The sequence below is a fragment of the Sceloporus undulatus genome, chromosome 6 (genome assembly GCF_019175285.1).
Source record: "Sceloporus undulatus isolate JIND9_A2432 ecotype Alabama chromosome 6, SceUnd_v1.1, whole genome shotgun sequence".
Taxonomy (NCBI): domain Eukaryota; kingdom Metazoa; phylum Chordata; class Lepidosauria; order Squamata; family Phrynosomatidae; genus Sceloporus; species Sceloporus undulatus.
Genome location: NC_056527.1, coordinates 147,865,593 through 147,878,400, shown reverse-complemented (window position 1 = coordinate 147,878,400; position 12,808 = coordinate 147,865,593). Strand labels below are relative to the sequence as shown.

The 12,808-nt window shown below is 44.0% G+C and overlaps 3 protein-coding genes across 4 annotated transcripts in view; 2 read left to right on the top strand and 1 right to left on the bottom strand.

The window, feature by feature from the left end:
- Positions 1-12,808, bottom strand: part of MINDY2 (MINDY lysine 48 deubiquitinase 2) — a 689,230-nt gene that overhangs the window by 199,458 nt on the left and 476,964 nt on the right. The gene's annotated exons all lie outside the window — the stretch shown is intronic.
- MYO1E (myosin IE) overlaps positions 1-12,808 on the top strand; it is a 568,767-nt gene that overhangs the window by 183,894 nt on the left and 372,065 nt on the right. The window lies entirely within an intron of this gene.
- The window catches only part of RAB8B (RAB8B, member RAS oncogene family), a 31,368-nt gene continuing 19,593 nt past the window's right edge, over positions 1,034-12,808 (top strand). Inside the window, exon 1 of the mRNA XM_042471413.1 lies at positions 1,034-1,215. Coding sequence (XP_042327347.1) covers positions 1,092-1,215 — 124 coding nt within the window. The 5' untranslated portion in view covers positions 1,034-1,091. The remainder of the gene's footprint in view (positions 1,216-12,808) is intronic.

Genomic DNA, 12,808 nt, shown 5'->3' with positions numbered 1-12,808 from the left:
GGCAATGAAACGTAGCCCTAATTGAATAAAAATAGTTGGAACTTATTTCAATTCTCAAAATTACCATTAAAACCAACCAAAGAATCTTTCAGCCCTTCTAATACTTTTAAGATGTTTATTTTGACATGAAGAGGGTCCAGGAAGCTTTGTGCCAAATAGAAACGTGTTTGGCTGCAACCGCACTGCAGAAATAATCCAGTTTGACACCCTTTTAACTGCCATGGCTCAGTGCTAGGGAATCCTGGGAATTGTAGTTTTCGGAGACATTTAACCTCTCAGCAAACTGGTGTGACAACAAACTACAATTCCCAGGATTTCATAGCACTGGGCCATGGCAGTTAAAACGGTATGAAACTGGATTGTCTCTGGAGTCTGGAGTGAAGATGCAGCCTGAGTTGGGTCCAAGACACACTGCAGAAATAATCCAGTTTGAGACCGCTTTAGCTGCCCTGGCTCAGTGCTAGGGAACCCTGGGAATTGTAGTTTTGTGAGAAAGAGCTCTGGTGCCACAATGAACTACAATTCCCATGCACCTGAGGAAGTACACTTAAGTCTAGGAAAGCTAGACTTAAGAGGGAGCCAGGGGCTGAGAGAGAGCACTTCCTGAGGGCGGGGTCGGCGACCACTCTCCAGTCCTCTCTCTGATTGGCTGAAAACTGTTAGTGTGTGACACTCCAAAGCAGGATTGGTTGCTCTGTAGCCAGCCTCCTTCTCAGAGTCAGGGCTGGAGCTGAAATGGGCCAAAGTCACCAAAAATGCACTGAAATAGAGCCAGGCGCCAAAATCACACCAAAAGCTCTGAAAAGTCCCCGTTTTCGTGGGAAATTCACCACATTGGCAACAATCAGACTCCGTTTCCCAGCGGCCTTTGCGCGCGGCGGTGGGCGGGAGAGCTTGGGAGGCGGCTCCACTTCCGGCGCGGGAGGCGCTGACTTCCGCGTTCTGGCAGGGAGGGCACTGAGGGGGCGTGGCCAGTGCGAGCGTGGCGTGGCGTCGCCGTGCGTGTTAGGCGATTGGTCGGGCGTGGCTTGACCCCGCCCCTTCCGCCGCTGGGTCCGCCGCCGCCGCCGGCTCCCTGCGCGAGAGTCAAGATGGCGAAGACGTACGACTACCTGTTTAAGCTGCTGCTGATCGGGGACTCTGGCGTGGGCAAGACCTGCCTCCTCTTCCGCTTCAGCGAGGACGCCTTCAACACCACCTTCATCTCCACCATCGGTCAGTCGGAACTTAGGGCCTCTCCCCCTCAGAGACCCGTTACTCTTTTTTTCGTTACTCGTTACCGTTATTAGCTGGAAAGGGAGGGGGAGGGGCGGAGGGCAGCGCCTGGCCACGCCCCCATCTCCCTCTCTCTCTAAATATATGCGCGTGTGTGTGTGTATCTGTATATACGTATATACGTATATATACATCATTCTCTCCCCCCCCCCCCCCGTATATAGATATAGACCTGTCTTTCCAAATTATTGTAGCCCGCCTTGAATCCCATTCTGGGGGAAAGGTAGGATATAAACCCTTGACATATATACACTCTCTCTCTATATATATGTATGTATGTATGTATACATACACATATAGTTATGTCTTTCTAAATATTTGTAGCCCTCCTTGAATCCCATTGTGGGACAAAAGCAGGATATAAATCCCTTAAATATACACACACATATATACATCATTCCCCCCTCTCTGTTTAGACCTGTCTTTCTAAACTATTGTAACCCGCCTTGAATGCCATTCTGGGGAAATGTGGGATATAAATCCTTGAAATAATATATATACTGTAAATATATGCACACACAACTATATACATCGTCCTCTCTCTCTCTCTCTCTCTCTATATATATATATATATACAGTTCTATCTTTCTAAATTATTGTAGTCCGCCTTGAATGCCGTTGGTGGGATATAAACCCTTGAAATATACTATATATATATATATATATATATATATATAGCACACACAAACATACATTGTCCATCCCTGACCCCCTTCTATACAGCTCTGTCTTTCTAAATGATCCTAACCCACCTTGTTTTATTCAGTGTAAAGCTCAAACCTCGCAGGCTTTCCTTGGCACAGTTTGTTCAGGGGAGGTTTGCCATGGCTGCCTTCTGAGGCTGAGAGCATGGCTTGCCTAAGGTCAAGCGATGGTTTCCCTGCCAAGCAGTGATCCGAACCCTGGCCTCCGGTGCCATAGTTCAAGGCTCACGCCGTTACGCCACATTGGCTCTTGTGTGGCAAGGCCCAGTCGTCAAAGAGAGAGGGTTTCCTAATGGTTAGGTGATGATCCTTTGTATATATATATATACAAATTCCCAGCATCTCTTGCCATTTCTGGGATGAAGGTTCCCAGTTGCTCCTTGCAAAAATACCAGTTTTCTTCTAAGGTTTGCTGAAGGGAGTCGGCAGCTGTTCCAGGGAACTTGTTTAGAAAATGCTTCCAGTCTCTTTGTACACAAGACAAGAAGGAATATGTTTACCTTTTGCTCAGTTTTAAACAAAATAAAAAAACTCTCCAGATGGTGTACAGTCTTTTACATGAGATGTGCCTCGGGTTTACAGTCCCGAAGGAGGGGGAAGTAGAAGAATTAGTTGGGGTTAAATAAGTGGCTGTCATAGCCAGACATTTGAGGAAAGGCTTTGCTGCCTGGCTTCATTCCTCTCTAGTTCATTGCATGACTGGCATCACTTTTGCCTTGGCAGCCAACATAAACAACATAACAAGGGGAAGGTGGTTGCTCAGAGCAGTGGTCCCCAAAGGATTTTGGACTTCAGCTCCCAGAAGCCTCAGCCAGCCAGTCTGGGATACTGCAAGCAGAAGTCCAAAATGCCTTTAAGGGCACAGTTTGGGGACCACTGACAAATGACAGTTCTTGGCCATAGGGAAAACCATACTTGCCCATAGGGAATCATTGAAGAATACTTGCCCATAGGGAATACATTGGGGCATTGGTCCCTAAAGAGATTTTGGACTTCAACTCCCAGAAGCCTCAGCCATGTTGGCCAATAGCCTGGGATGCTAGGAGCTCAAGTCCAAACTCCCTTAAAGGGCACATTTTGGGGCCACTGGCTTTGAGCATCCTTTGCTAAGCTGTGCCCTTGTTCCTTGGGACCTTTATTCTTGGGAACTGTTATCCCAGGAGTGGGATGTTCTTGTCACATCCCTAAAAGCCTTGTCCCCCCAAAAAACCTCCCTGCCTCTTCAGGTCAACTGTTTGGGCTTCAGGACCAATCTCATCTGTGGGTTTGGGATAAGTACTTCTGACCTCTCTGCTTGATGATGTGGGCTTTAACAGCAGCCTCTTATTTGAGGTCCAACCTGTGGTACGGACGATAACCTTTTTTGTTCCATAACAGCTTTTTAGGACGTAGTATTTTTACAGGGGCACTATTTTATCTGTTCGTGTTGAGAATATTAACGGTGCTGGTTTACCACTTTTAAGGCTGTAGGGCAGAGGATCCAGAACTCTGAAGCAATGATAAACGTTGTGCCGAATGGAGGTGTACTTCTGTGACCAGAAGGTAATAGATTACCACACCTGATAAAGAGAGAAGGCACACCCTTGATGCCGGTGAACTCCTGTAGGACGTACTTGCAAATTGTCGTCGTCTACATTCAAGTTGTGTCTGGCTTAAGGAGACCCTAAGGCAGTGATGGTGAACCTTTTACAGACTGAGTGCCCAAACTGCAACCCAGACCCCACTTATTTATTGCAGTGTGCCACATCCCTCTGGCTTTCTAGTAAGAAACTCTAGCAAACTCTGTGCTAGAGTGACAGCATGTGTGCCCACAGAGAGGGCTCTGAGTGCCACCTCTGGCACGTGTGCCATAGGTTCGCCATCACTGCCCTAAGGCAAACCTGACAGAATTTGTTCAGAGGGTTTCCATGGCTGATTTGAACCCTGGTCGCCTAGCATCCTAGTCCAGTTTCCACTACACAGTAGTTTGTTTTTTTCTTCCCCCAATAGACATGGTAGAGATTTGTCTGCTTGGGTTTGGCAGCTTTTATTCTAGCGTGGCTATTCTGTACCTACAGATCTGGGTTTGTTTAATCAGTTTGCGTCTGTACCATTCTCATCTGAACCAAAACATTTCAGCAGTTGTTTCTAGACTTGGTTCTCATTGAATCAAGATGCTCTCCTTGGAAATAAAAAGCCAACCCATTTTAAGGACTGCGTTGAAACACAAATTGCCACAAGAAAGATCCAAAAGGTTTAAAGAAACCAGGCCAGGTATGGAAACCATATTAGCGGAGCCATCATTAGTAACTGTGTTGTACTGAGTTAGACCGCCACTCCATCTAGCTTAATATTGTTAACACTGGCTGGGGGTTATTACCCAGGGTTTCACATAGAAGTGTTTCCCAGCCCTAGTTGGAAAGGCCTGGGTCTGGCTCAGGACTCTTTTGTGCAGAATTGAGACCTTTTCCCAAAACAAAGTGTTTTACCAGCCTCTAGAAGCTTTCAGAGATGTAAATAAATGAGTTTGCTAAGAGAGGGTGCCACCACAGAGGAGAACCTGTCATCAGATTCCCTTCCCTGGTAGATCAGCTAAAGCTAACATCCACAGCGGACTTTCTTGAGCCAATTGACAAACAATCAGGGTGAACAATTGATCAAGGAAGGGCGTTCCTTTCTTAACCCAAGAGTTGTCATTTATAACTGCTTACTAGCTACATTTCTTTTTTTAAAATGCTGAGCGTACAGAAATGGCCAGGAAACGAACGAAGGCACAAGAAAAACTGCTCAGGCTGGATGTTAGATCATGTTAAACGCTCTCATTAGCTGCAGTAACCAAACTTGAGCAAGAGTTCTCATGTGTTTCTGAAGCGCTGTGGTTTTCTGGCCTCGCTGGCTTACATTGCGTTTCTTTTAACCGAGATGTATAAAAAGTTACCTTGGTGTGCAAACCTCCCGCGTGTCTGACTGCTTTGTGTGAAATAAAGTTTTAAGTACTTTGTTGTCAGGGACCCTAGGGATGAGGGACCTCCAAGAGACCCTTGGAGACCTTTGCACAGATCTTGCAAAATCAAGGCAGTAGTGGTTTCCTTGGCTGAATCAATCCACTTTCCTCGTTTCCTCCTGCCTTCCACTTTACTGATCAGTATGGTCTTTTCCAGTGAGTCAGGTTGGTTGCCTTATGATGTGTCTAAAGCACGATAGCCTCCGTTCAGTCATTTCAGTTTTCTTATGCTCAGTGTGTTCTTGGAGCCAGTTAATGGGCTTTGGGGCTGTCTGTCATGTCTGTAAAACTCTCCTCCAGCAACACCACCTCTCAAAAGAGTTGATTCCTCCCTCGGCCAGCTTTTAAATACTCTGCTCAAACAAATGGAGCTAGATGTAGTGAAAGTGGTTTGAACAAAAAGCATCACTTTTTATGAACTGCTTTTGGTGTTTTTGTATACTGGGATGCAACTGGCATCTTTGCTGGGATGAGGGTTCACTGCCAACCTCAGTAGCTGGGTGCCAAAAGTTTACTCAGGCTCCAGTCCTTTGCACACTTCCCTGGCCGTAATTCCCAAATTGCTTGTCTTCTTCTCTTAAGTCTTGTTGTTCCTTAACTTGGTTCTTTCTAGTGTAGCCACATTTTTGTAGTAGTACCTACAGGTCTTCATCTCTTCTCACTATGGATTGCAGCTGCAACTCCAGCTATAATGTTGCATGTGTGTGTGTGTGTTTTATATTTAAAGTCTACAGTACTTGTAAAAAATAAGGGACATCAGTGCAACAGGTATTTAGAAGTACAGCGCAGTGTGTGCCTGCAGTGCATGAGGATGGATGTTTGCGTGGATTCATTTCCAGGTCAATAGGAAGCTGACATCCTTTGGAGGATTTGTCGAAAGGGCCACTTGGGTTCATACAAAGTGATACAATCTTGGGAACAGCAAGAGATTTGCAGCAAAACACAGTTGCTGGTTTCATCCAGCTCCCATGAATGATGGCTTGCAGCAAAACAGAAGCACAAGTTTCAGACCTCTTCATTTTACTCCCCAAAGAGGGAAGGAATGGAGCAAGTGACCTTTGATACAAAAGCCTTGTAATGCAAAAATCATATTGGGTCCATGCTCTGATGAATAACACTCAGTGAAGGAGCACTTGGAAACCCAGAGCTGCCCCCTTGAAACCCAATGCAATCATCAGGCTACATCCCCACTGCTCAGTGTTATGGAATCCTGGGAACTGTAGCTTTGTCAGATGTTTAGCCTTCTGTGTTAGAGAGCTCCAGTGCCACAACAAACTACATTTCCCAGCATTCTTTACATTGAGCCATGTCAGTTAAGGTGGTGTCAATGTGGATTATTTCTGCTGTGCAGATGCAGCCTTTTCTCCCTGATGTCCACAGCTAAATTGGGTTTGCATGGGGATGGCATGGTGCGTCTTTCCCTTAAAGTCCCTTAGTCTGCCACAAAACTCTACTCTTGAATTCCTGCATCTTTGCATCTGTTGAGCAGAAACTCCTCTGACTCAAGCTCTTTGCAGCCAGGCTTTGACTGCTTCCTCGGGTGGAAATTATGAGCTGTAGGCAGATCTCATCTAAAAGGGAAGTGAAACTTGACATACGAATTTCAGCTTAAGACGTCGCGCTTGCGATTGCATTAAACCTCTGGAAGTTGGTCAAAGGTTAGCTGGACTCAGTGTATAATATGCCATTTTGCCTCCACTGAAGCACACATGTTTGCCTGGTGCATCCTTGTTCTGGCCTTTGGCAGCCCTAATTGATCTATGTGTTTTCTGGTGAAACGTGTTCACTTTTATCGTAACCGGAGAGGGTCTTGTTTTCCATGGAGGCTGCTGGCTTCTTCTCTTGGCAGTAATAGCATTGCTGAGTTTGTACAGTGAACTCCCTTATGGGCTGGGAGGAGTTCAAATTCAAGGCAGAAAGTTGCTGACTATGAAGCAAACTTTGTAATATTTACATTCTTATCCAAGATGATATCAGCATCTGGCAGCCTGTCCACAAAGGCTGTTTGTGTGTCAAATGGCTGGAAGAGATTGACTTTTCCTTCTTCCTACATGAGTCCCATCCCCTTGAATTATATTTTGTGTGGCTCCGTTTTGATTAAAAGGAACACTGTCCATGCCACATTGAGACCTTACACTTTCCAAAATAGAGTTTTACAAAATACAGGGAGGTGAAAGTCAAATGTTGGGAGATAATGTAATTAAAGAAAGCAGAAATAACCAAGCAGAGTATGAATATGAGAAGTCCCATTTTAACAATAGCTTCAGAATTAAGCTAATTTAACTGTGCTGAACTCTGTCATAGTAAATCACAATAACCACCTGGGGAAAAGTTGAGTATTGATTAAGTGATTTATTAATCGATCAACCATCAATGCATGCACTGAGTATTATAGGAGGAGAAATAACCATCCTGAAACAAACTATTTGTACTGATTTACATCCCTCTAAATGAACAATTTATCTTTTTAAATGCTACCATACCTCAAGTTCATTTACCTAACTGAAACTATTCTGCATTTTAATTAGAAATGAATTTCACTGGACTTAATGGCTTTTACTCTGTAGGAAGCGTATTCAGAACTCTGACCTTATTAACTGAATGTTCCATAACTGCTAGATCTGAACTTTCACCGGGTGGAAGAATGGCAGAAATTACTTTTTTAAACTATGCCAGCTTGTTGTTTGATGTGCCCCGGTGCTCAAGTATCTATTTATCCTTTTATGCCAGAGATAGAAGAATATGGAGAAGTATATGTCGCAGAGACAGAATACACGGCAGGCCTCTAAGTTACACTCCTGAATGAAGTTACTGAATATGTTCTTATCCTGCAACACTTGAAAGTACTTTTCCTGCATAAGAATGTGGGTTGTTTACTATCAAGTCAAAGCCTATCGAAATTGTCGCTACAAAAAGAATTACCCTTTGAATCTGATTGTTGATTCTTTTCAAACACTGTGTTAAATTTTTATGTATTCATAGAATATTTGATAGGAGCTTCTGGTCCTCCCTCCAATATTTCTATTTCATGCCTTGGTGCTGAAGTATCTTTTTTGGGAAGAGAGGGACGAGTCCTCCAGGCTTTCACATTATTAGTAGTGAATGTGATGCCTGAGTAATTGGAAAACCAGTTGTAGAAGGTGGGAAATGACCAAACTGCTAACTTGCAGGGGCTCCTTTGGGCTTTGTGGAAGAAACGGCCTTGTTTTCCCAGTGCCCACGCCTAAGTACTTACGCAGTGATCCACTTATGGATGCAATCCTTAGTGAGTGAGGACTCCTCCTAGTATTGAAGTGTAAACACAGCGACTCCTTTTGCCTTTGTTTCTATCTCGGAGGACAGGGTCCGTTGGGGAAGTGGCTTGGCTTGCGTGGGATCAGCTTTGACACCTTTTGTCTCTCCTCTTGACAGATGTCTGATGGCTTCATCCCCATCTTTAATTGGCAGATGGAGCTTTCTTGAATTGTGTCAGTCTCATTGCAGTGACATGGAGACAACTGTCTTATTTCAACAACAATTAACCCTTCAGGGCTTCAGCCAGGAGGGCAGCCACTGAATTGAATGACATGCTCCAAGGAGGCTATTAAGAGGCTAAGAAGCACAGCTGCCACACATTTGTCTGTGCCATGAATGCAGAGTAACCATTGTGATTTGAAGGCCTGATGCCCCTTGAATGTATACATGTTATAATTTTATACATGGAAAAGGAGGTTGGAGAGTTTCCTAATTTGATTCTGCTCTCAGTTCATACTCAGATTTGCAAAAGTATATGCCTCTTTTTTTAAAAAAGTTTAACAATCTATACAGATTCAAAGTGACAGCTTTACATTTTCCACAACATATAGGATGCAATATACATATCTGAAAATTAACCGTGTGTAAGGGGGGGGGGACTTCCACTTAAACTACTTCTAAGTTTCTATTACATCTGGTTTCATAGAACATTTATTTTGCTCTATACTCACAACTTTTGATTCTTCTGTCTTTTCATAAATTTCAACAGCTTGAAATCTGCTTTTTTTGAGGATTCACATAATGCAGCTGTAGCCAACTCTGGACATTGTGGCAGGCCATATTGATGGATTTTTGCCCCGAAAGTTGGCCCTGGAAGTCTTCTACTACTTCTCATTTCCAGGTCTTACGTTGCTTTTCTGTGGATTGGGGGGCATTTAGACTACTGCTTCAGAAAGTTTTCTGCAGTAATTTTTTTATATTAAAAAAAGTCAAAATGTCTGTATTTTGGCATTTGGTGGGGATGTATTGAAAAAATGCTTAAAAAGGATTGGGGCTGACCTGGAAGTGACATCTTCACCTTTCCTAACATAGATGATCATTGCCACATTCAAAGACCTAGCCTTGTTAGGCTGGGACGTCAATATGCAAAGGGGTCTTGTAGCACCTTTAAGACTAACTGGAAGAAGGAAGTTTGTAGCATAAGCTTTCATAGACTCAGCCTACCTACTCCTTTATCGGATGGAATAGACTAAATCTATAGAAGCTTCTGCTACGTACTTCTTTCTCCCAGTTACCCTCAAAGGTGCTGCATGGCCCCTTTACACAGCTGATAACTGCCATAGTTTCTTGTTAACCTGTCCATTGCTTAGAGCAACAAAAATCATTTTCTGCCTTGCCAGCGACTTCATTTCCCATTTCTTCTACAATGTTGTTGTTCCCTGCCCCCCAACAAAAAAGGGATTGTGGTGAAGGCAGGAAGTGTTACGGTGGCAGGTTCCTGTAAGCCCTGGATGGCTGCTTTGCATGACCTGGCACATAGCAGCTGCTTGGGGGTCAGTAAGGATCCATTTGATGCTGGTGTGCTGCTTACCTGGAGGTAGCCTGCAGGGGTCTGCAGTTTGAGGGAGGCAATGAATTCTTCTCCTGCCGCCTCCAGTTTTCTCCTGTGTGTGGATTTATTCATAATGCAGGTGGAGTCATTCATGGAAATCACCTTATTGCAGCTTGGGTTCAAGAATCTCTTTGAGTCATTGTAACGCCTGTGCTATTCACACATGCCTTCATTTCGGGATAAACTGGACCCGTCCCCCTTCCTTTGAATGCTACAGAGCAATCCAAATCGATTCGGAAGCTTTTTCACACTGCCAACGATGTGGATCTTTCAGAAAAAGTTGGGAAAAGGCCTGGTATTGAATACTGTATTCTGAGTTAAGTGCCAGCCTCCCCACAAAAGTGCATCAAATGCATTTGGGACGTGTGTGAACAGCAAGGATTCAACCTGGATTCATCCCAGATTATTTTCATGGTGTGAATGAGGCCTAGGTATGGGTTTACTGGGAAGCTACTTTGGCAGAGATTTCAAACGCAGCTGGCTTGAAAGGGAGGAGTATTGAGGGAACAGGCAGCATGTGTCATTCTGAAAACTGCTACCTCCCATTAGTCCAGTGGTCCCCAAACTGTGCTCTTTAAGGGACGTTTTGGATTTCGGCTCCCAGACTATTGGCCAACATGGTTGAGGCTTCTGGGAGCTGAAGTCCAAAATTTCTTAAAGTGTACGGTTTGCGGACCACTGCATTAGTCTTTCTAGTGCCGCCTTTAAAATCAAAATCCACTCTCCGCTGGGATGGAATTTGTTAGCCATGTGAACTTCGTATGCTTGCATTCCTTGCTGCTTATGCAATGGCCCCCTCACAGTGCAATCCTTGCCCATCTTAATGAGAAGGCATTTGCATGCATGAATTTCCCCAAAACAATGCTCTGACTGTTGGAAGTTCGCAGTTTGACTCAGGATAGCGGCTTGTAACAGTTGCATGATTGATAGCCTGAAGGACCGAATTCTATAAAGTAGTCAAGAGTGGTAATGCCCTTCTTAAAGGAGACACTGTGAGGCCAAAACATGACGCTTAGGTTAATTTGGCTTTGCAATTGTGGTAGTTTCACTTGTGACCATACTTCCTTGGAATTTTTGCACATCTGCACAACTGATGAGTTGGTTTCTAGTTTTCTTGCTGTTGTCCCAAAGTGTATCTGATACGGTAGAATACCTCCAGAGCAAAAAGCACTGCATTTATTGAAAGGAAGCAATATTGGGTTACTCCCCTGCAGAGTCTAATACAGTCAGAAATGCCACTGTGGGCTGTTGCCACTACTAGCCTTTCCAGTGTCTCAGAACTTCAGGGAAAGGATGACTTCGTTGGTCTCTTTGAATAGAAAAGGACCCCTCTTCATTGTGTGTTTGTGAGGGGATGGCAGTGTGTGTATATGCTTCTGACCCTAAGGCTTTGTGAAATCTTCCTTGGTCTAGCTCATATTCTTTGGGGACATTGAGACGGCTGGGTTCTAGATGGCCCTGGATCATAGAAGAAGCCCATCTGCAGAGTTTCAGAGTACCTGGCAGCCTTTGATGCACTTGTTCCAACTTAGTTAATGAGTCTTAAAGTGCCCAGGAATAGAAAATGTGCCCACGCTCCTCACTCCTTATCTGTGGCAGGCTTAAATGATGGAGCCTTGGATCATATTTTGCCTTCAGTCAGCTTTATAATGGACACTGATCATGATACTGAGTTCATGACGTGGAGGTTGAGGAATTCGTGGTTGTCTGGATGAATCCTTTATGACACATCATAGAAGAAAGGTTATGGAGGGGGGCAAAGGTGTCTCTGGATATACAGCTGTAAATGGATTTTCCCAGACTGTGAGAGCACTCTCATATATAGCTAATAATGCCATAAGTATATCTTTGAATTTATAGTTAACCCTCCACATTTGCAACTTTGACTTTCACGGATTTGATTACTTATGGATTTGATGAATTTGTTCTCTCTGGGGTCTTCCAGTGCAGCTCTGCCAGAATTTGACCATAGAGTTGTGCTGAAGTACCTAGAGAGTCCTAGGGATAACACTTCTCTAGGCATTTGTAGGTCCTCCAGCATGATTCTGTGGTCAATTTCTGGCAGACGTTGACCACAGAATTGCTCTGGAGGACCTGGAGATAGCTAGAGAGGTGTTTTTTATTTGTGGGTTTTCCACTTTCCCAGGGTTCTTCTGCCAGCATTGTTGGGAACCTACTGCTAGGAGTGAGCGATAGTAGAGAGAGCTTTCTTATTTTTCTTTTATCCTTTGAGTTCTTTTCTAGGACAAATGCACACACTGTACAAAATATTTAGCAAAGCATATACATTCTAATGTGCAGTCTTAACATCAGTTGTGATTGATACAGAAATGGAGGATAAGTACCATACATACTAATAATAAACAGGTGAAATTCTGCCATTCAATTTAGCTAAGTTAAATATTGATATCAAGCAAATGCCGTCTGAGAGATTCAGCTGTGTTTCTGTAATGTTACATTTATTTCAGAGGTGATGTATCTAAAACTGTGTCTTCATGAGGCTCATTTTGGCAATAAAGACCCGCTTGTTTCAAAGATCTGAATAGAAACAGTGACCTCCCCACTTTGCCTCATAGCTAGATAATTGTATTCATTAGCAAACAGGACCATATCTTTCCTTTCTGTTGCTCTGTTTATATATTTAAAATCGGTTGATATTTTGCCATTGCAACAGAGGCTCCGGTTAACCCATAGGATAATAGTATCTTGGCACTTAGGTCTGATTTTTTTGTGTATACCTAAGCAGTATTAAGGGTTAGCTTAGTGATTCCCAAAGTGGTCCAGGTGGACCCCCAGGGGTCCACGGGAGATTCAACGGGGGTCTACATTGGCGTGGAAAAAAAGGGGGTGCACAAGTTGTATGTGGGGGTCCACGAAAATTTATCTGGTTTCGATAGTGAAGAACAAAAATGTTGGCTTGGCTTTACCTGTCATCCTTTGGCCTGTGAGGGAGAGAATAGGCTGGCCTAGCTCCATCAGGGCTAGCCTGAAGATAGAGGC